Below are 23,215 nucleotides of genomic sequence, written 5' to 3' on the forward strand. Positions count from 1 at the left end.
TTGAGAGTTCTACATCTGGATCCACAGGGGCAGGAGGAAGAGAGAGAAAGAGAGAGCGAGCCTCTGGGCCCGACTTCTCAAATTTCAAAACCAGCAGGGCCGTGGTGGCGCATGCCTTTAATCCCAGCACTCGGGAGGCAGAGGCAGGCGGATCTCTGAGTTCGAGGCCAGTCTGGTCTACAAGAGCTAGTTCCAGGACAGGCTCCAAAGCTACAGAGAAACCCTGTCTCGAAAAACCAAAAAGAAAAAAAAAAAATCTCAAAACCGATCTCCCAACAAGGAATAGGGGCATTTCCTGGTGGCCATGCATTCAAGTATATGAGCCTATGTTTAAAAATTCATAGTTCAAGTCTTCTGAAACTCAAAGTAATCTCTTAACTCACCTCTATGAAATAAAAAAGAAAAGCAAACCATGTACTTCCAACATAAAGTGGCATAGAATGTACATTATCATTTCAAAGGGGAGGAAAGGGCACATAGTGAGGAAATACTGGGCCAAAGCAAGACTGAGAACGAGCAGGACAAACGCCAGACTCGCATCTCCATGTCTGATGTCAAGACAGATCTGGACACTCCTCAGATCTGCAACACTCTTACCTCCACTGGGCTGGTTCAACTCTTTGTTAGCGGCTCTCTTTGGCGGGTAGTTCATGACTTTGGGGTCTCCAACACAATCCAGGCTTCACCTTCATGCCTTTATGTTGACCTCTCTGATCTTCTGTCCAGGGACACCTTAACACAGCCCCGGACTCAGCGGTTTTCTTCAGCGGAGGGAGGTTCCACAGAACCACACGGCTGCTGAGTTCTTCTGCTTAATGGGGCAAGAACTTGGGCGCCTTGTTCAGATACGTTTTCACCAACTTTCTGTTTTCAGTGGTTTCCTTCAGCACTTTAGCTTTTCTTTAGCTACTTCTCACAAATTGGAAGCTTGGTTGGGTGGGGTCTTGCGCTGAGCTCACACTCCCTTTATTCCGGTTAGTGGAGGCCTTTCTTTAAAGATTTTATCTCCTCGAGATGTGTACTTAGCTTCCTTACCCTTCTTGGTACTCCTTTTCCTCTCAAGCTCGACATGTTGTATTTTTCCGTGAGCAGCTCACTCTCTTGGTTATAGATCTGCTTAAGAGTGACCACTAATAACCGCATGGTATATTCCGTATTAGATTGAATTGAAATCTCCGCTAATGCCATTAATCCAAACTCTTCAGTTTAACCTCAGGTAGATTTTTTTGGACAAGTGCAGAAAGCAGCCACATGCTTGGCCAAAATACCACAAGAATGGTCTCTAGGCCACTAATATTCTTCCCCTCTGAAACTTCTGTAGCTGAACCTCACAGTTCAGTTTATGCTTGCCACTGTCTTCTGTGCTACTCCTAGGATGGCCCATTAAGACCAGCTCGACACGTTCAACCTGCTTTCCTAATCCAGAATCCCAAAGTCCACATTTTGCCAACAAGCAGCACGGTCGGGCCTGTCAGAGCAATGCCCTGCTCCTTGGTACCAGCTCCATACAGTGTCTTAGTCAGTGTTCTATTGGTGTTAAGAGATATGTGACCATGGCTATTTATATGTATAAACCAAACATTTCATTGGGGTTTAGAATTTCAGAGATTTAGGTTCATTATGGTGGGAACATGGGGACATGCAAGCAGGCATGTTTGTTGCTTTAAAGTAGCTGAGTGTCCTACATCCAGATCCACAGTCAGTTGGAGGTTTCTCTGGGCCTGACTTGTCTTTCTGGAACCTCAAAGCCCATCACCCCAGTGAAACACTTTATTGACCAGCATACCTCCTAATCCTTTTAAATTGTGTCAACTCCTATGCCTAGGCAAGGTAAGGTAACTACAGCATTTGGAAGCTGAGAATGGAGGGTCACCATGCTTTGGAGGCCAGCCTGGAGTATGTCATGAAACTGTCTCAAGAAACAACAGAGGCCTGTGGTCTGTCAGCTGGCTCATCTGAGTTGTCTGTTTAGAACCCTGACTGGGTAGCACAGTAGTTTGAGGGAAGAGGTTGTGCACTCTCGGGAAGGGAGCAGTGACTGACCTGGGGAGGTGAGGAGTAAGAAAGCCCCACCACAGAAAAGGAACAGATGGTTTGTTCAGTGTGCTTCCGTTGGCCTGCAGATAAAGTGCTCTCTAGGAGAAAACCTTAGTAACACCAGATAGCTGTTCCAGAAGCACAGGTGTCTGGAGTGAACAGTAGGAATGGGGATGGCTGAGGACTTGATGTAACGACGCCTTAGTCATTCGTGTTGATGGACTAGTGGTGGCCAGGTATCCCATGAAAGGGCCTTTTTCAGGGAAGGGTGGGGTCTTTGGAATTGGATTGGAGACTGTTGGTAGCTTCCAGAGTTCCAGCTCTGCTAGCCCTTTTACTGGGGCTAGTTCTGCCTTGCTTTGATCTTGCCTTCCAGTGAGTTGTTTCTTGGGTTTTGTGCTGTTGATTTAGTTTGTTTCGGTTTTGTTTGCAGATTTGTGGAGCCAGTCTGTACTTTTGTTTTGCTGTGTAGCCCAGACTAGCCTGCAGCTGTGAAATTATACTTGAATTTAAGTTCCTGTGCTTCAGCCTACCATGGATTTACTTGCCTTGTAGACATGTTCCACATCTACCTTAGAAATTGTTGGCTTACTTTTTTGTGACAGGTTTTCATGTGTATGTCAGGCTGGCCTTGAACTTTCTCTGAAACTAAAGTTGACCTTCAACTTCTGGTCCTTTTGCCTTGACCTTCTGGATATTGGAATTATGAGCATCTGCCAATACGTCCAGTTGATTAGGTGTTTGTTGGTGATGTCTAACTTTATCCCTTTGACTTTGATAATTTTTAAGTATCTAAAGAATTTTAATCTAGAAGCTTTGAAAGCCCAAATGAGTTAGTTTTGCCTTCTAAATTTATGGTACACATCTAAAATCTAGCCATTTTATTTTTAATTATGTTTATGCCTAGCTCTCTGTATGCATATGTTTGGGGAGGTCAGAGGAGGATTCCCCGAATCTGGATTAGAAACAGTTGGTAGGTCCCTGGATGAGGGTACTGGAATCTGAAGTCAGGTTCTCTTCAAGAACAGACAGTGCTCTGAGCCATCTCCCAGTCTGTAGTCCAGGCTCTTAAACCACCAAGGTTTCATGCTCAGGAAAATAGACAGCTGAAATGTGTGTGACTATACATGTTTTAATATACTGCTTCAGTCTTTCATATATTGGTAGTAACTTTCTTTGTTCATTTGGTAGTTGATCTGTTTTGTTCAGACTGTAAATATTACACTGCTAGTCTGTAAGAAAGCTTCTTGTTTTTATTGACGTTATACTCATCGCGAGTACATAGTGGCGGTTGCACAAAGCCATGTGTTCCGGTGTGTAATGAGCTGTACTCATATCCCCCTGTATTTGTTGCAGTGTGTGATGTGCTGTCATCTCATCCCTCTGTTTTTCCCCTTTCCCTCAGACAGTCTTGCTTCTCCTTTCACGTCATCTCTATGAATTCAAAACCAAGGAAACATGGGGTGGTTCTCTTTATGAGTTTCAGTTAGGAATCTCCAGTCTGTCTTCCTGGAGTTGAGAGTTCCACTGTTTCCTTAGAGTCCCTGTGAAAGGATGGTATAGCTGGGAGTCATTTCTCTCCTTCCATCTGTGTTCCAGGGACAGAACTGAGGTTTTTTGGTCCATGTCCTTATCTGCCAAGCCATCTTGCTAGGCTCCAAATCTTATTTTTATTTCACAGTCAGAAAGGGAATTTCAATAGATGTTACTTTTTAATGTTGTCCTTTACATTTTATTGGCAAAATACATGTGTTATTTAGTATTTTTATAGCTCTGACTAACTACTGCAGGATACCATGAAGATTTCTTAATACTTTAAAAAAGAAAAATGTACAGTTTCTTAGGTTGTGAATTCCTCATTTGCAATAATCTTCTATATGTCCTACTTTTGAGCATGCATCCTATTTTGGTATGTCGTTAAGTGTTTGGCTAGTTCCAGTATCCAGTACCTCCAGAAAGATCTCTTGGTGTTGCACTGGGACAGTTTTGGTTGCCATTGGAGACTTGATTGCTTTGGCACACTTGAGATAAAGAGCCAGCCTAAAAGCTTTAGATATTCCTAACAAGATAATAGCGTGAGAGTTGCTTGGTGTAGGCAGAAGTCTGAGCATGCCTACGACTTCCCAGAGCCTTCCACACTCCTCTGTAGTGCATCCCTCAGCTGGCTCCTATCAGAGTGTATGGAATAGAGTGCTTCTGGCCCATGGCACAGGGTTCCACGACAGGATAGGCTATCAGGATAGGTCATCAGGGTAGGTTATGCTGCAGCTGTAACAGATTGACCATCGCGTCTAAGAATTTGTTGTATCTTAACATTGCTACTATCAGTAACAACAGGTATTCAGTAGGTTGGATCCCGTTAATAACTCCCCACCCCTTTCTCTAAATGAAGGAAGGAGTTTTGTTGTTTTCGCTATAGTGGTTTGGGATCTAAAGTAGAGGCATTCCCCCAAATGGAGTTCTTTTTAGAAGACTTAAAATAAGTGTCTGCCGTCATGAAATTTCTTCAAAATGTATCAGGACAGCTTGCTCACCCTCCAACTCCCTCCACATTGTCTAATATAGCTCACTCCTGATGTGGGAGGGTCTTCTGTTTGAGTTGATTTCATTGGTTAATAAAGAAACTGCCTGGCTCATTTGATAGGCTGGCCCTTAGGTGGGTGGAGTAGACAGAACAGGAAGAAGGAAGTGAGGTAGATGGCTCAGACAGATGCCATACCTCTCCTCTCTGAGACAGATGTGATGAAGCTCCAGCCCAAAATGGACGTATGATAGAATCTTCCTGGTAAGGCACCACTTCGAGTGCTACACAGATTATTAGATATGGGTTAATCAAGATGTGAGTAAGAGGCTGAAACTAATGGGCTAGGCAGTGTTTAAATGAATACAGTTTGTGTGTTGTTATTTCGGGGCATAAGCTAGCCGGTGGCCGGGATCCTGGCGGGATGAAAAGCAGGCCTGCCCGCAGCTCCTCACTACACAATCCCGACTTAGCATCTTCCCCTTAAAACTGATGTCTTTAACCTATGAAATCCAGCTAAGGCTGCCCGTATGTACGTGGGCATGGCTCATTGCTGAGGCCTGGAGCACCTGCCAGTACCAGCCAGCAACAGCCAGCAACAGCTTCTTCACCTAGGAGCCCGCCCTCCCCCATGCTGGAACTTTTAACTTGTTTGATCTTGAAATTGGAATTTTTCAAAATCCAATTTATATTGGATCGTGAGAGAATTTTTCTGAGAGTTCCTTTGAGAACTTTGAGTCGTGGACATTTGGCTCCTGTAAAAGGAGGCCTTGCTTAGCAGCCGTTACGGAAGCGTGAATAACTAGGACAGCCTACTGTGGTCCCTCTAAAGCCAGCACCAGGTTATTCCTATCATTTAAGTAAACACACTGTTCAATAAGTTTGCATATACATAACCATAAAGGGGTAAGTGGAAATGCAGCCAGGAAGGTTTTGAGTTTTGTTGATAGAGCTGAAAGTCGGTAAACGCAGTTTGGAAGTCATCTGAAGGTGCCCTGCCCACACAGGGAATTGCACATATCTGGGGTGAGATATGGGATGACAAGTGTATCCCCTGGAGGTTTGTGTGTGTGCTCGTGTGTTTGTACATGTTACATGTTATGTGTTCGTGCGTGCGGAAGTCCAAGGAAACTCTGCAAGAATAAGTTCTCAACCATGTGGGTTCAGGGATCAGACTTAGGCTTGGCTGTAAGCAGCCCACCGCTGAGTCGTCTCGCCAGCCCAAAGCCACAGTTGTGTAACACAGGAGGTGGCTGCGAGTGCTGGGTGGGACCTTGTCAGTGAAGCCGCGGACTCCTTGGTGTGATTGATGGCTTTCCTAACTGACATCATCTCCTGGTTCAGACTCTTTTACTTCTTTGTTTCCCAGGAGTTTCCGTAGAAAAACTGTAACCAAGACTTAAAATCTACATTTACTAGAGATGCATAGATTCATGGGACACCTATCTATTTATTTATTTACTTATTTATTTATTTTATTATTTTTGGGGGACTGTCTCACTATGTAAACTCATCAACCTGAAACTGTGAAGACCAGACTGGCCTCAGACTCACTGTTATCTCCCAGCCTTTGCTTCCCAGGTGTACCACCATACCTGGCACCTTTTAATTAATGAGGAAAGAATTGTCAGTTTTGAAAGTTGATTCATACTGTGCTGTTTATTCATTTAGTCCCTAATCAAGAGAATTGAAGATGATAAGCACAATGAAAATTCTATGTACTTGAACCAGTTTTGCAAATAATTTGAGTATTTGCCCAATAACATTATTCAGTGGTTACTGTGTAATTAGCAGGAATGCACTAAGTAGGCGGAATTATTTTGGATAGGATTTTCTTCCTCTAAAGTGGCAACTTTTTTTTTTCAATTTGCAACAACCCAAGAGAAGGTTTCAAAGGGGAAAATAGAACACATTAAGATACCTTTTTAGCTGGAGAAACATAGACTAAAATCTAATCATGGAGTTCCTATAGAACATTGAGTAAAGAGGCCGAGCTGCAAACATAGAAGGGTTGTACAAATTGAAGCTAGACAAAACCGAAACTCTAGTTCGGGGCTCTTAAACCTTGTCAGGGAAGCATTGGGTGCTGTTTTATATCTTTAATCCCAGCATTTTGGAGGTAGAGGCAGATGGATCTCTTGAAGCAAAGGCCAGCTAAGGCTATATAATGAGAACCTGTCTCAAATAAAATAAGAAGACCATGATAGTTTATTTATGCTGGAGAGATGGTTGAGCAGTTAAGAGCACGTATTGTTCTTTGGAAGGACTGGAGTTGATTCCCAGCATCCAAACCAGGTGGGTCCCAACTGCCTTTAATTCCAGATCTAGGGCTCTCTGACCTCTGACCTCCCACGGAATGTATGCAGGCGTCACACTTGAACCGGTGGAAGGAAAGGAGGGAGAGAGATATGTCAAGATGTTACAGTTTTTAAGTTGAGTCCTTTGACCCCCGAACAAAGTTGTTAATATTGTAAAGGAAGAGCAACAGTAATTGCTTCCAAGAAACACAGTAGATCAAGAAAAAAGGAGGCCATGTCAGAAACAGTACAATATATGTGGAGCTCTGAATATGTTGGAACCTTAAGGGATGGAGAACTTCCCTTTAAAGTCTGGAGAGTAATGTCAGAGTGAGGGGAGAAGAAAGAAGTGGAAAGGACGGGAGAGAAGGGAGGGGAGAAGAAGAGAGACAAACTGAGATGCAGAAAGAGGGGATGTCTCAGAGCATGGAGGAGTCAGGTCCTGGTTAGGACCTTAAATGGGGGTTGTTGCTGCAGGGAGGTGTGGCCTGATCTCTGGCTGTGGGATTTTAAGTGACTACTGTCTTTTAGCGGCAGGCCCATGTTCTAACAAAAGTGAAATCAAGATCGCCTGTTTGTTATGTATTACTTTGCCCAGCCAAAACTTTGTGTTCTGTCTTCAATAAACCCTATTGCTGCTACCATAAGTTTGCGTTTCTTTCTTTAATCCCAAGTTAGTTTGATAATTAGCTTTTGTATCTGTACTTTGGTTAGGATGGGCTTGGACGACCCAGTTTCTTAGAAGCAGAAGAGGTGAGGAAAAAAAACAAGAGCAAGTAGGTGGAGGCAAAGGCTGTATTGTAGTCTCCCACATACATACACAAATATATCAAATCACCCATGGAGGCTGACAGCTAGACCAGTAGATAAATGGGATTGATTATCTAATGTGAAATCATCAGCATTAGGAAAATAAACTATCAAGAAACTAAAAACACATAGCACAATCATATTAAAGTTGGCGTGTTCTGAGAACAAGGTTAAAAACAAATCACAACTTAACCTAAATAAAATCAGAAGGCGAAGTGTCATGTGCCCATAGACTGCTATTTTTCTTGTTTCAGGGGCTGATGAGTAGAGAGGGAAATGTCCTTGTAAGTGAACATTTCTTCTAATGAATAAAGCCAGAGAACCCTGACGTTCCTTAGCAGATCTCAGTCCAGCTCTAATTGAGGACATGTGCAGCAGGGCGTTTGTTCAGAGAACAGATTGTATCAACCCTCCTCTCCCCTTAGGCTCCGGCATAGAGGATGTAACAGCGTCTTCCTTTGATGCAGAACTTTCTTTCCTTGGAGATTCCTAAAGAGGGGAGGAGAGCTTGAGGAGGCAAAGCCAGAGAAGAGAGGCGAGGGGCTGAGCAAGCTGGGGCCCTCAGAACTCGCCTTCAGTTCCCACGGTGTCTCTAAGATTTGCTTCCTGCGCCTTAATAGTTCTTTTGCTCCTCGAGTTCAGTAATTTGCTAAACACTTGAATTTCTTTTAAACTAGTAATTTCTTCATTTCTTGGGTTGTTTTTAAATTCCTATTAGGCTGGCTATTTTTAATCTTTTGATTGCCTATAATTGGAACTTGTAGTATGTAAAAAATAAGTGAGTAGTCCGTTCCGGAATATCAGCTATTCTCCATTTCCCCAAGTCCTCGCAGCTCTCCAGGTAGAGTGATAACTGTAAACTGTAAAGTCAGCTACTAATTAGCCTTTCCCCAGCAGATGCTTCCTTTCCTGAAGTTTTATTTCCCGTTTTAGTCTTTTCTCCCCCTTCTTTCCTAAAACTGTTTATGTGATCTGATGGGATTTTTTGGATTATATTTCTGTGCAGCTAACAAGAGTGGTTTCCTTGCTCTCACCCTGAGGTACTTAGTTCCTCCCATGGAACTAATAACTGAGAGTATTATCTCACAGGAGTTTGGGGTGTCATGAAGCAGCCCAGTATTTAAGAGATCACCCTTAAGTATGTCTTGTGGCACACATGGACCTTTTTTTCCAGTTTAGGCAGGAAGTGTGCCACCTCAGGGCTTCCCCTTGAGGCCATTGATGGTCCTAGAAAGGTCCTCTTAACACCTGCACCCTATAGGCCTGGAAAGTTCATACGCCTCTTCAGTGTTTCTAGGATTAGTTGCTCAGAGAATTTCTATACTAAAAGTAGCCAGGTGACAGGAAACAGAAGAGACAGAAGCAGATGCTAAGCCAGAATGGTGGAGAAAAGATGGAAAGATGGCCGACTAAGGCTGTGCCTACCACTCTGCAATGAGGGTCATCTAACGACCTGTTTTAGAACATGCCAGACTGCTGACCAAAGAGGAGGTCCAGGTCCCAGGAGGAACTTCTCCTGTACCTGGGAAGGCAGCACAGCTCCTGGGTGCATGGTCTTAGGTGCTGACAGGTGAGCAGCTGTGTGAAGTAGATGCTCCCGTGAGTCACGTGGATGGCAGAAACACTGAATCCCAGCTGGACCCCAGTGGGAATGAAGTCTTCTCTACACAAATAAAGTGACTGTACGCCGGGGACAGATAGTCGGGTTATCTGAATAACATGTCACCGTTAAATTCTTTCTTGATAGCTGCAGAACGAACGAAGTTATAAAACTAATGTATTTAAGCAAATCTGTTGACGAGGATCTGTGATGAATAGGTTACCTTGAAGCTGAGAAACCTTTGCTGTAGGTTCAGATGCTCCCGGTTAACATTCTTAGCTGGGAGACCATGGTCTGCTAATATACCCCAAACCTAATAGTCAGTAGGTGTTAGCTCAGGTACAGGGGTCAAAGGTTACAGTTACTAAGGAAACCAAGGTCTAGGATAATTTAGACTGTATTTGGAACATAATAAAAGTACATAATCATGAAATTTTGATTACTTTTAAAAACTCTTCGGCCTAGGTGTGGCATTACCGTTCACTTGGGTTCACACAGTTCAGTTTGATAGGTAAGCTATAAAGAAAAGGTAATCTGCACCTGGGAGGCAGAGCCAAGCAGATCCTCTGAACTCAAGGGCAGCGCAGTCTGCACAGCGACTTCAGACCAACCAAGGCTACGTAGTGAGGCCTTGCCTCAGGAAAATACCCTCTTTTGAAAGAAAAGTATCTTTTTATAGCTGTCCTTCTAAAAAGTGGAAAAACCACGTTACAGTTTGGTGAAACACGTGAAAGACTGAAGTTTGTTATTTTTTTTTTTTAAAGAGAAGTGGAATCTTTGGTAAAGGTAGTAGTATCAGATGTGGGAATGTGTGCTTCAGCAAAGCACCGCTGTTTGGTTACCGCAGAATCCTGACTGGCGACACGGGATGAGTTTGAACTGCTTTAGCGCTGTCTCCATGGGTGGTAGGTTGGTAAAAACTGGCGTTTCCATAGTTAAATCCTATCTGCTATGTTACCGTGATCACAGCGGGTCTTACTCACTGCAGGCAGTGTGTGAAGAGAACTATGCTTCCGTTTTTGAACTTCGTGTTTTCTGATCTTGACTTCAAACACCTTTTTCTTTTTTTGTCCTCCACCCCTAAACATTGTTTATGGCTTTGCCTTCCAAGTCAGCTTTATTACCAGGTAATCGGGGGCAGATGCTACACTTTTGAGACAAGAATTTTGGTCTTCCAAGATGAGTGATGTGTGTGTGTGTGTGTGTGTGTACACATATATATAAGTAAACGCATACATGTGACATAAATATCCCCCCCATACTCTGAAGAATGCTGTAAGCTGTAACTGCCAGCTGCCGTGGTGAATACCGAGTTCTGTAGTGTGCTCTGTTGCAGGAGCCTTTTTTTCATAATTTCCCAAATTACAGGATGTGTTCCACGTTTTATCACAGAACCAGCTTGGAGAGTTAGGTTTTGTCCAGCTGCCGGTGTATGTATGTGAGACAAGGCTAGCCTGTGACGTCTGCTAGATGTGATGTCTTCTGTGCATTCATGTGAGTTGGTTGGTATTTTATCCCATCTGTAAGTCTTAGAGTATCTGTACTGGGGAAATCTCCATTAATACATAAAGGTCCATATTTTACTGACATTACTTCACCTTTTTTGAATTATGGGAGACATCAGTGCCATCCTGTAACTCTGGTCTTTACTTTAGTATCATAGATATTTTTTTGCTGTATCAATTTTAATATGTTTTTGTATTTTAAGTGTACCCTTTAGTTTTAAGTTCCTAACAATGAGTATCATGTGTGTATATCATAAACATAGATATTTAGAAGGTACTTTGACACCGGATTTTCTTTTCTAAATTTTATGTGTATGTATGTTTTGGCTACATGTATGTCTGTGCACCACTTAAGTTCCTAGTGTCCCGCAGAGACCAGCACAGGGCATCAGATGCCCTAGAACTGTAGTTACAGATGGTTGTGAACTACTATGTGGGTACTGGTAGGTAGTTGAACCTGGGTCCTCTGGAAGTGCTAGCAGGCAGTTCTCTTAAGTACTTGGCCATCTCTGCACCCTCTGCTTTTCTTTAGAAGTACTGAAAAGCGAGTTTTGAGAATAGAAGTAAAAGGTGTGTTATAGTTGCTCATACCTGGAAGAATGTTTAAAAACCTGAAAGAATGTTCAAGAAACCCACATAAACTCCTGAATATTTTGCTGGGTAAAATGGGTGGGAAACGTTGGGATTTTTAATCATGGGGTATTAGGCATAAGTTATACTTTAAAAATGAAAATAAAGGAGCAGAAAGTGATTCAGCACGTATCACAGACCTCCATGGTCAGCTTGGTAAAGCATTGTCACCCTGGGATAGCTGGCTGCCTAGCAACCATAGGCTATGGCAGGAACAAATAGAAATGTAACCAAGCAAAAATATTTGTTGTATTTACTTAGAAGCAATTTGTGGTTTCTTAGATCAAATTGGAAGTTAAAATCTTGCTACTTTTTGGTTTGCTTTTAGTTGATGCTGATGAAATTAAAAGGCTAGGAAAGAGATTCAAGAAGCTTGATTTGGACAATTCCGGTTCTTTGAGTGTGGAAGAGTTCATGTCTCTGCCCGAGTTACAACAGAACCCTTTAGTGCAGCGGGTAATAGACATCTTTGACACAGACGGAAATGGAGAGGTGGACTTCAAAGGTAACGAGGATCATTTTGTTTTTAAAGTTAGTCTTAGCACACTCTAAACAAGAATGAAACTAGTTTTTTTAAGTGTCTATTTTTGATTTTATAATTAAAGTTTATGCTAAAACTTGAACATGTGTTATGTAGATTTAATTATCCTTTACTTTTTACTTCATAAATTATCAAGGTGTGTCTTAGAGTATAGTCTACCACAAAAAGGGACATTTAATATTTCCTGTTTTAAGAAAAATCATTCTCATTCAAGGACAGCTTAACAATATTAAAAACTTAACTTTTTAAATTTTATTTTAATGAGACCTGTACTGGTCAATTTTGGTAGCCCATGCTTCCTTCATTTCAGCCCGACACCGAGGAATCTTTTGTGCAAATATTGATCGACTGATGTACCATTGTACATTTGATCTTAAACTTTTTAAAATGCACATTTAACTAGAATTGTCAATGTTCTTGTTTTGTTTTTTTTAATGAATTATTGTTTACCAGATTGTAAGTAAATAATTTTCCTAGAAATTTCTAACAGTATTTCTTACATGTTTTGGAGTGGAAACATGTAGTGATATTTTGTTTGTAATCTAAAAAAATAAAACTGTGTGAGGATCAGAGAAGCAGAACAGCCAACTAACTACTAGATCTTACCTTTACCTCAGACTGAAAGGGCAGTCCTTATTTCCATGACTCAGACTGCTCTGAGCTCCTGTCTCCTCCCACCTTATATCAGTCCTGTCTCCACCTCCCATGTGCTGGGATTAAAGACTGTGATCCCAAGTGCTGGGATCATCTTTGTGTGAGCTCTATTTCTCTTTAAGTAGATAGATTAAATTTAGTGTAGTCCAGGATGGCCTTGAACTCACAGAGATCCCTCTGCCTCTCTCTGCTGGAATTAAGGTGTGTGCCACCATTGCCTGGCCTCTGTGGCTACCTAGTGGCTTAGCTCTGCACTTTGATCTTCAGGCAAGCTTGATTTGTTCCATTAGAAACAAAGTATTGCTACAAACCTAAATGCTTTTTTTGTTTTGCCAAAACAATGTACAGTCGTTTTCTTGTCGTAGTCTAAAGAAAACTGGTTAAATAAATATACTTAAACAGTGTTTTTGAGTGTTAACGGCTTTACAGGCCTTAACATATTATAACTCAAATTGATTAATCTTGATAACTCAAAATTAAAAGTTTAAAAAAATGAAAACTGTGTTAGAAGCTTTAAAACTGACATACTGATTTTTTTTTTTCAGCGCGACTGTTTTGGTTTGGTTTGGTTTGGTTTTTCAAGACAGGATTTCTCTGTTCACTACTTTTAAAATTTTGCACAAGAAATAGCCCTTTGAATGTTGCTTTTCTTTATAAAAATTTAAAGTTGTGATTTGTAACCATTTTCAACTTTTATTTAGAATTCATTGAAGGAGTCTCTCAGTTCAGTGTCAAAGGCGATAAGGAACAGAAGTTGAGGTGTAAGTATTCTCCCTTAAACTACCATTGCCTGTTGTGTCTTAGACTTCTAAAGAAAAGCACTTACGATGTTTGCAGCTAGTAGTATATTTGAGTAGATGCTGTTTGTCGCGGTGTAGCTGGAAAGCAGGTGTTTCTGAGAACAAATACATCACTTGCTGTAAGTTGTACTGGTTCTTGTGCCTGGGTAGTCTACACTCCATAGCTCAACTTCTAATCAGTTAATGTTAAGTCAAACTGTGTGTGTAGTTTCTATATTTTAAAAGGTGCCATCTTCATAGTAAACTCTAGATAGTTGGTAATACGGCTTTTCGTTTTTAGTATTTGTATCTGCCTTATAATTGCATTGATTTGCTGTTTCTTATTTGTTTTTAGTTGCTTTCCGTATCTATGACATGGATAAAGATGGCTATATTTCCAATGGGGAACTCTTCCAGGTGTTGAAGATGATGGTGGGGAATAACCTGAAAGATACACAGTTACAGCAGATTGTAGACAAGACCATCATAAATGCAGATAAGGACGGAGACGGGCGAATATCCTTTGAGGAATTCTGTGCTGTAAGTGCGAAGGCTGCCTCCTCTGTTAGTGTGTTCTAAAACCTTTTAAGGACCATTGACTAGACAATTGCGTAAGCATAATTTAATTTGAAATTCTGTTTTGCCCAATTGCCTCACATTCAAGTTTTGGGATATGTTGTTTTAATTGCTGGTAATTAAGAGACTATTCTCAAGAATTAGTATACATAAGCAGTCTGATAAAATGCTGCCGGAATGTTAGTGGTATGACTGGGGATTGGGGATGGGTGTATGTGGAGGCTGGAAGTGTCTACCTCATATGCTGTCTTCAGTTTTTGAACTCTTCTCCCACTGATCCTGAAGCTCACTATTTCTGCCAGACCAGCTGGCCAGCAGGCCCCGGGGGTCTCCTGTCTGTCTCACCACTGCTGACAGTGGATCTCAGCATTTGGGAGGCAGAGGCAGGTCCATCTCTGAGAGTTAAGGCCAGCATGATTTACAGAGAGAGTTTCAGAACAGCCTGGGCTACTAAGATAAACCATGTGTCTCTCCCCCCCCCCCCCCCGCCAAAAAAAAAGAGCCAAAAAACAAAGAAAAAACCAACAAATACATGCTACCACACCCAGCTTTTCATGTGGGTTCTAACACAGCCTTACGCTTGGCAAGCTTTTGACCACCATAGCCTTCTCTCTATGGTACCAGTAACTTATTTGCTGGTAGGCCCTAGAAATTACAAGTGGGATATGTTTTTAAGATTTGTTTAAAACTCACCCATTGAGCCGAGAATAAGGCTTAGATGGAGAGCACTTGCCTGCCACCATGCATGCAACATCGGGTCAGTGCCCACTCAGTACTGTAAGTAGTAACAAAAAGCATGTTTGAAAATGCTTTGATGGGACTGGAGAGATGACTCAGAGGTTGAGAGCGCTGGCTGCTCTTCCAGAGGACCCAGGTTTAATTCCCAGCAACCACGTGACAGCTCACTTCTGCCCATAACTCCAATTTCAGGGTGTCTATTACCCTCACACAAATGTGCATGCAGACAAAATACCAGTGAACATTAGAAAAAAACAATAAAGTATGTGTTTTTAAAAGAGAAAAAGATGTTTCGGTGTAAAACAGTCTTGTGTTCATGAATTTTAGCTGGCAACACCAGAAACTGAGTCACAAGAACCCTAGAAAGGGGCAAGAGCCCTGCCATCCTAACCTTAGGTGCTCTGCAGTTGGCCTGGTGGTTTATCCCTCCTCTTTCAAGCTATTAATGAATGAGTTCTTCTGTTCTGTGTCCAGTGGAGTCTCACAGGTACTGGGAGTTCTAGAAAATGTAACATGAGGTAGAACCTTCCTTCACTCCAGAGCCAAAGATTCGGTGCCACTTAGCTTTCCTGCAGCTTGTCTTCTATACTACTGTCCTTAGCACAAAAGACTTTTAATTACAAGCTAAAGGTAGAGAATAGAGAAGGTTCTAGAGGAGAGTCAAAGAAATACATTCTTGAGAGTTTTGTCAGTCGTTGGTAGATACTTACCTAGGAAGGTTTCCCAGTCCTGGTTTACATTTAGACCCCACAAGAAGTGGGTAAAAGTGCTGGCCTGTAAGCCTGCCGATCTGATGTCTTGGTGACCTGTTTGGTGGGAAGGGAGAACCAAGCCTCTCAAGTTGTTCTTTGACCTTTCTGGAGTTGGGGGGGGGGGGGTCACTTACACAGATAGAGACAAATGGAAATCATGCAACAAATGGGCCAATTTGATAGTTATGCAGCCCACGGTGGCTTCATCAGACAAGAAAACACCCCACTGTCTTTCCATAGGCCAATTTTCTCAGTTGAACTTGTGTCAAATTGATAAAAACACTAACCAGTGCAATCTGTGAGTGAAATACAATGTGATTAAAGCCAAGTTTCCTAAAAGTGCGAGAGAGGCACAAGTTTGTCTTAGGATATTATGTAATGTATACACACAGACTTACCCTGTTGGACTAAAAACGTAGCAGGTGACTAAAGGGTAGGGTTTATTCTGGCTCACAGTTCAAGACTGGAGTCTGCCGTGCCCGGGAAGCGGGGAGGGCAGCATGATCTCAAGGCACCCGGTCACATGTCACCAGTCAGGATGAGGATGATGACGGATGCAGCTTCCACCCTACTCTTCTTTCCATGTACATATCCAAGCCTGAGAGTGTCTGCCCATAGTGGGGTGGATCTTAGTGCTATCTCGGTACTCTGCTATCTACCAGAGGCACACCCAGAAGCCCGTCTTACGGGTGATTCTAGACTCTGACAGGTTAACAGCACAGCTTCACCTGTTGTCAGCTTGACACCCAAGCACATCATTTTAAAAGCCACACCTTCTACCCCGTCCCCATAAGGTCATAACTGTGTTATAATATAAAACGCATTCAGTGTAACATGACAAGTCAGAAAGAAGGACAGACAGACAAGGCTGGGTAGCTTAAGGCACTGTAGACCTTTATGAGGGGGTCCTGCATGGAGGCTTTCTGTAAGAACCAGACCCCACCCCCCACCCCTATCCTCTTAGAAGCTGGAGTACTCTTCTAGCTGGCTTCTTGTTGCTGACTAAAAGCAGCTTGGGGGAGGAAAAGTTACAGTTAAGTCACTGGCGGAAGCAGGTCTAGATTTAGCTTGGTATCTCTTCTTGTGATAAGCACCGAACAGAACCAGCCAGGAGAAGAAAGGATTTATCTTACACTTCCACACTGTAGCCTGTCCAGGACAGGAGCTCCAGTCAGGAACCTGGAGGTAGGAACTGACACAGAGACCGTGGAAGAGCACTGTTTGCTGGCTTATTTTCTTGTTATTCAGCTTGTTCATATACAACCGGAACCACCTGCTGTGGGTGAGGGTGGGACTGCTGCTCAGTGTGCTGGGCCCTCCAGCATCATTTGTGAATCAAGAAAATGCCCCACAGGCCAGTGATGGAGGTGTAGCCCCAGTTGGGGTCTCTTCCTAGGTGTTTTTAGTGTGTATAATGACATGGAAGCCAAGGCAGGAACTGAAGCTGTGGAGGATCGCTGCTTCCAGGCTTCTTTTCAGCTCCCTTTCTATCGGCCCAGGCCCATCTGCCCAGAGGTGGGACTGTGTATCTGCAGCACACGTAGCCCTTCTCTTGATCCATTTCAGTCCAGCTCTACAGCTCTCCCTGCCAGAACTAGGCTATCTATTGAAATCTAGGATTCACCTTCAGGACTTCAGGCAATGTTTTCCCAAGGTCTTAGCGGAGACTCAAAGTTTGCTATGCTACACCTCCCTTCAAGCCTTCAAAACCAGTAACACATAGATAACACCATCCAGTTCTTCCAGCTCGAAATAGAGCTTGGCCCCCCTCCACCAGTTGTATCAGCTTCTTTGTGCTGATCCTGGGTAACAGTCCCTTATGTAGTTGCTTTGAGGAGCAGGGAACCCTTCAGCTGGGCTGAGCTCAGTTCTTCAGTAGCTGCTATAAAAATAATTGCACATTAACATGTTCAGTCTTGTGAAACCTGCCCTGACACCTACAGTCAGATCCTCCAGGCAGATGGTAGGAAGGAATGGTGGGGTGGGGGATGGGTAGGGAGCAGGATATCTTGTCTATGAAAAGAATGGGCCTGACCTTGTCACCAAGTGTACTCAGTCACCAGCATCTTAGAGTTGTAATCCACCATGAAGGGAAATCAGGACAGGAACTGATGCAGAAGCCATGGAGGAATACTGCTTACCATGTACGGTGGCTTGCTCACTTACCCAGTGCCCACCTGCCCAGGGGTGGCACCATTCACAATGGTCTGGGCCCTCCCACATCAATCATTAGTTAAGAAACTGTTCCACAGACTGGCCCACGGCAGTCTGATTCTGATGGAGGCATTTTCTTAGTTAGGCTGCTCTTCCCAGATGTTGGTAGCCTGACAAGTTGACAAAAGTTGCTAGGACAGTTGTGTTACTACTAAAGACTTGTCTCTGTCTGTTCCAGGTTGTAGGTGGCCTAGATATCCACAAAAAGATGGTGGTAGATGTGTGACTCTTTGGAGAATACCATCCAACACTTTTGCTTTCTTCTCCATCTCTGAAGATCTGCTCAAGACGTCCAGCAATGCTCTCTGTGTATTTAAATGGAAGTATTTTTCTCTGTGAAGCCACATTTTCCAACATGAGCCTCATGAAGCCAACTAAGTGTTATTGAACTCCTACTCTCTCAATAACTCTGTGTAGCACTTTACGGTTTGAAGGACAGCAGCATGAAAAGAGCATATCAGCATGGTGGAGAAAGGGAAGGGGTTGGCTTTTTAATTTATTTTTCTTCATCTTTTATAACAAGAAAGTATCTATATATACATATGTAAATATTTATATATAGATATATGTAGCTTTCTATATATTTAGTAGGTTGGCTTTAATTTAATATACTTGATTCAGAAACAAAATGTTAGAGTACAAAAAGTGCCAAGCAGAACATAAAACATCCTTCCTTTTATTTCACACAGTTTTATATGTAGATATAGGATTGTACAATTTGCGCCAGGTGTTAGGCCAGCTATTTCCTTTCTCTATGCTTTCTCCTTTGAGAGATTGATAAAGCATTTGTTAATGCCCTATTATTTACCTTAATTACATTTTTGTAACGAAGTCTGTAACTTTATTTATATCTCTGATATATTTCCAGGGACCGCGTCTTATTGCTGAGCAGCGTTTAGTCCATCTCGGTTGGAGGTCTAGTTCAGTGCTGTGGCCAAGAGTGGGCTCTTGTGTCCATAGAAGAACTGCATATGCTATGGCTGCTTCGGGCTGATGCTTTACAGTCGCTGTTACTTTTATGAGGTGTCCCTGAGTAACTGTAATTAGCAATTGTGATTTTATAAAGGTCAGGAGTTTTCTGAGGCAGTCATGACTTTTTAAAATGTATTATTTAGTGAAGAAAATCCAAAGTAATCATGTAATGGATTATCCTTGCTTCATTATACACAATGACTTTGTCACTAAACTGTGTATGAACCATGTATTTCCCTTCTGCATTTCAAAAGGTGTATCAGTTAATCAAAAAAAACTATTGATACTTTAATGAGCACATATTTATGCAAAATCCTGTTTGCTAATCTATATGCAGAGGAGAACAGATTTTGTTCAGATTTGTACTTTTAAAATTTCTTTGCCAGAAGGCAAGATAGCACATAAAGATTTTTGTTGTTTTGCCCATATGATTAGTGATGGATAATAACATCAAATTTGTGTGACATAAAAGTATGTCATGTTCTACCACGTGACGTTATCCCTTCCCTTTTCTGCAAAGGTACTATTGGCTGGAAGTAGACCATTCTGGGTTAGTTTTATATGAGTCTTCCCTATGTAGTTTTTCTATTAAAATTGGTTTTATAATCAAGAATGATAATCAAGAATGGTAAAGGGCGGGTTGAATCAAGGTGAAAGAATATTAAATTGAGCACACCTGCCTGCCACCGCTGTTCCTTCAACTGAGTGCTGCACACACCATGGGCTCTGTCTGTGAGAGAAAAATCCCGGTGCTTGGTGTCTTTGCATGACATGGAGTTTTGCATGTAGATCAATTTAAAATGTACCTCTTGTTTACATAATTTGCATAATTTTAAAAGATGATGTTGCCAAACTTTGGAAATGTTAATAATACTCAAAATGAAAATCTCCACGACATGTAACTACTCTGTTCCTCTGGATCAGTGCGTGGCTTCCAATCGCAGCCAGCGGTTTGGTCTGTCCCGGTGTCAACCGCCATTTGCTCTGCTTCAAGAGGGAACTAGGCTTTTGTGAATTTTTTTGTACATAATTATTTGTTACAAATATTTTAGCAAATGCTTTCTATATCTCTTGCTTGTGCATATCTTGGCTGGCGTTGTGGGGAAAAAAAAATAGTGCAAACTATTTCCTTACTGGGGAATGAGGGTTTTTCTTTTTTAGTTTGTGTGAGGGAGGTGGGGAGGGCATGGTTTATGTTGAATGTTTAAATTTTCTTCTGCATGATACACGTCATGTTGTGAAATCTTTAGAGAACTTCATACTGTATGAGTAAGACAATAAAATATTTGAAACTTGGTTGTATGTGTTCTGTCATCTATTACATCTATTACAGTTGGTAGGTCGGCCCATGCTTTAGGGTTTACAAACTTTGACAAAGTGTTTTGTTGTTTTGAATCGTAAGCTACAGGTGAAGTATCTGGAACAAACGAAAACGCTGATATTATAAAGCCCTGTGACTCCGCTTCCCTCCTTGACCACTCACTTTCCCTACCCGGGCCTATGAGTGCCTTCGGGGTTTGGTTTGCTTTTGTCCCACACCTGTGTACCAGCCTCGTTTCCTGTTTTCTTTAATGTCTTGTTCTCCTGTGTATGTGCTGGCTCAAAGGGGACTTTTCTGCTTGTCTTGGTGTAAGACGTAAATCCTCCTGGGACCCCTTTACCTGGTCTCATTTCCTTTATTCCACAGCCTCCTCTTCCCAGTGTATTTGGTCTTCCCTGCTTATAGAATAAAACCAATGCTTTACATAGTAGTGGTTTGCTTGTTTAGCAGATATGTCCACTTTTTCAGAGTATCATCTGGATTTTGGTGTGTGATCATTATTTAGGAAATGAACTAGTAAGCAGCTCCTGGATTATACATATTGTAATTGCATTTAACTTCATACTAAACCAGGCTGGTTACAATCTTATAAATGCGGCTGTTTTATAACTTCTGTTTTTGAGACTTGTCTTTTCAGCTGGGGTTTTTCTCTGTGTGCCCCCAGATGTCATGGAACTTGTTTTGTAGACTAGACTGGCCTGGAACTCACAGATTCTCCCTGCCTCTGCGTCCCCAGGACTGGGATGGATTAAAAGCCTGTGCCACCATGCCTGGCCTATTTTTGAAAGTACTGCAGAATTTTTTACGTGTTTAGCACTGTAATCGGGTTGAGACACTCATGGTAGGTAAGTGAAGTCCCTTACCCAAATGAGTTGTGGGGTGTTGGGTGTTTTAACTCAGAACAAGATTTGTGTGCATTGAGAATAGTGGGCTCCACACTGTATAGGATCTGAAGAGAGTCTAAGAAAATGACTTCAGAAAGAAATGGAAACTCAGGAAATATTTGTAAACTATATAGAAAAATAGGGATTGATAATCAAACCTGAAGGTCTACACAACAGCAATAAAACACCGAATTAAAATATGGGCAAAGGACTTGAATAAACAGTGTAGATGCACAAGCAGCCACTAAGCACGGGAATTGATGTTCAGTAGCTCTGCTATTAAAGGAAATGCAAGTGGAAGCCACAAATCCATCTATTTTACATGCTTTAGACTAACTTCTTCCTCACCTCCAAAAGCTAGAAAAACAGTATTGGAGAGAGAAATGGCCACCTCTTTAGTTACTACTGAACTCACAGGGGCTCAGTTCTGGCAGCATTGCACCAGCTAAAGGCTGGCAGCAGTCCAAGTATTCTGGCAAGTATAAACACTGCCGCAGGAAGGAACAACCTGACATATTTCCTATCATGGATAAACCCTATTACGTGAAATAGCTCCACTTTTATATTGAGATAGTAAAATTCTGAGAGATGAATGGTTTCTGCCAAGAGCAGCAGGAAGAAATGGAATTAGTGTTAAACACTTAATAGAGCATCAAAAGACAGAACATTGTGATGGTTGCACATTAAGTAAAGTTATAAAGTTGCATTATCTGCAACTAACAATGATTAATGTGGAAAGCTGTATTTAAGAAAAGAATTTTATTTATTTTACATACATTGGTGTTTTGACCATGGGTGTCAGGTCCCCTAAAACTGGAGTTACAGAAAGGTGGGTGCTAGAAATTGAACCTGGGTCCTCTGGAAAAGCAGTCAGTGTTCTTAGTCATTGAGCCATCTCTCCAGCCCTCAAAAAGAGTTTGTTAGTGTAAAATGTTTTAGAATGAGAGGTGTGGACAAGATGTTAAAGATTTACTTTCTTGTGTAGTTCTCAGGATGTACAAAGTGTTCACGTCTTGAGATGTTCATCTGTGTCTTTAAAATGCCCCCACATTCCAGGTTCACATTGATGTCGAGCCGTAAGGCCTTTTGCAATGAGAGTTCCTAGAGATTCTGGTTTCTTTGGCCACATAGGTAAAACTTTCCTAAGACAGGTATTTTGCAGCTTTCAGAATGGCTATAGATGCTTTCAATAATGTAAGTGTATTGCTCCAATCATAACATGGCTTTTAGAACAGTAGTCTCTACATGCTCAACAATCATTAGCTTTCATTTCTATCACGATTACTAGGCAGACACAAGAGCTGGAGCCCCAATATAAGAATTACCAAGTTGTACCATAGCTTTACCTAAGAATATTAGTTCGCTTTTAACCCAGACAATGCAATAAGTAAAATGTAGTTAGAGTTGTGAAAGACGCTGCAGATCCAAAATCAGCCTTCCGGTTAACAGTAGAAGGACAGGGCCTCAGAAACTGAGGTTTCAGGGTGGCTGTGGTTTGCTATCACTGGAGATGTTATGGGAGTGATTTGGTCCAGGTTAAACTACCAGCAAGACGCAATCAGACTGCTTTTCATTCATTCATTCACATTCCAAGAGTTCCTCTTTAGCATTGTCTCCTGATCGCATGGTGCTTGGGAAGGAGGAATACAAACACACTTTAACATAGAAGCTCACACTTTTTCAAGGAAAAATTATGGTACTCTGTCTTAATTCCTTAGAGCTAAACACAAAACACTGACAAAACACCTAGCCACCAATCACATTAAACATTTGAAAAGGCATTAAGGCCATAGACATCATTTCCCAGAAAAGCACATGGCTGCGTCATGACAATTTTTAATCCCTCTCGCTGGGCGTATGTTTGTACCTCCTAAAGGCTCTATAGACTCCAGAATAGAGAATTCCCAATATATTCCTCCTTTCAGTGAGGTTTGATAATACTTAATATTTTCTCCTTTGGTGGGACACTCCAGCAATTTCCAGTTGGTAGACAGTATATCCAAGGTACAAAACAGCTTGAATAGTTAGCACCTCCTACTGGTAAGAGGGAACCCAGACTTGCCTGGTGGTGGTGGCATGTACTTTTAATTCCAGCACTTCGGAAGCAGAGATAGGCAGATTTCTGAGTTCGAGGTCAGTCTGGTCTACAAGAACTCCAAAACTATAGAAAAACCCTCTCGAAAAACCAAAAATAAAAATTAAAAAAAAAAAGGGAACCCAGACTCAACAAAAACTAAGCAGGGCATGATGGCACACATTTGTAGCCCTGACTGGCACATGGGACATTGAGGCAGCAGACTGTCCCAAGTTTGGGGCATGCTGGGTTGCACAGTGAGTCATAGGCCAGTCTGAACTAACTACATGTCTCAAAAATCAAAGAGGAA

The 23,215-nt window shown here is 42.0% G+C and overlaps 1 protein-coding gene across 1 annotated transcript in view; it reads left to right on the forward strand.

Moving 5' to 3' along the window:
- Ppp3r1 (protein phosphatase 3 regulatory subunit B, alpha) overlaps positions 1-19,922 on the forward strand; it is a 44,503-nt gene extending 24,581 nt beyond the window's left edge. Inside the window, exons 3-6 of the mRNA XM_038342739.1 lie at positions 11,729-11,905; positions 13,297-13,356; positions 13,730-13,914; positions 17,833-19,922. Coding sequence (XP_038198667.1) covers positions 11,729-11,905; positions 13,297-13,356; positions 13,730-13,914; positions 17,833-17,880 — 470 coding nt within the window. The 3' untranslated portion in view covers positions 17,881-19,922. The remainder of the gene's footprint in view (positions 1-11,728; positions 11,906-13,296; positions 13,357-13,729; positions 13,915-17,832) is intronic.
- The last annotated feature ends 3,293 nt before the right edge of the window (positions 19,923-23,215 follow it).

This window comes from Arvicola amphibius, chromosome 1, assembly GCF_903992535.2.
Source record: "Arvicola amphibius chromosome 1, mArvAmp1.2, whole genome shotgun sequence".
NCBI classification, from domain to species: Eukaryota; Metazoa; Chordata; class Mammalia; order Rodentia; family Cricetidae; genus Arvicola; species Arvicola amphibius.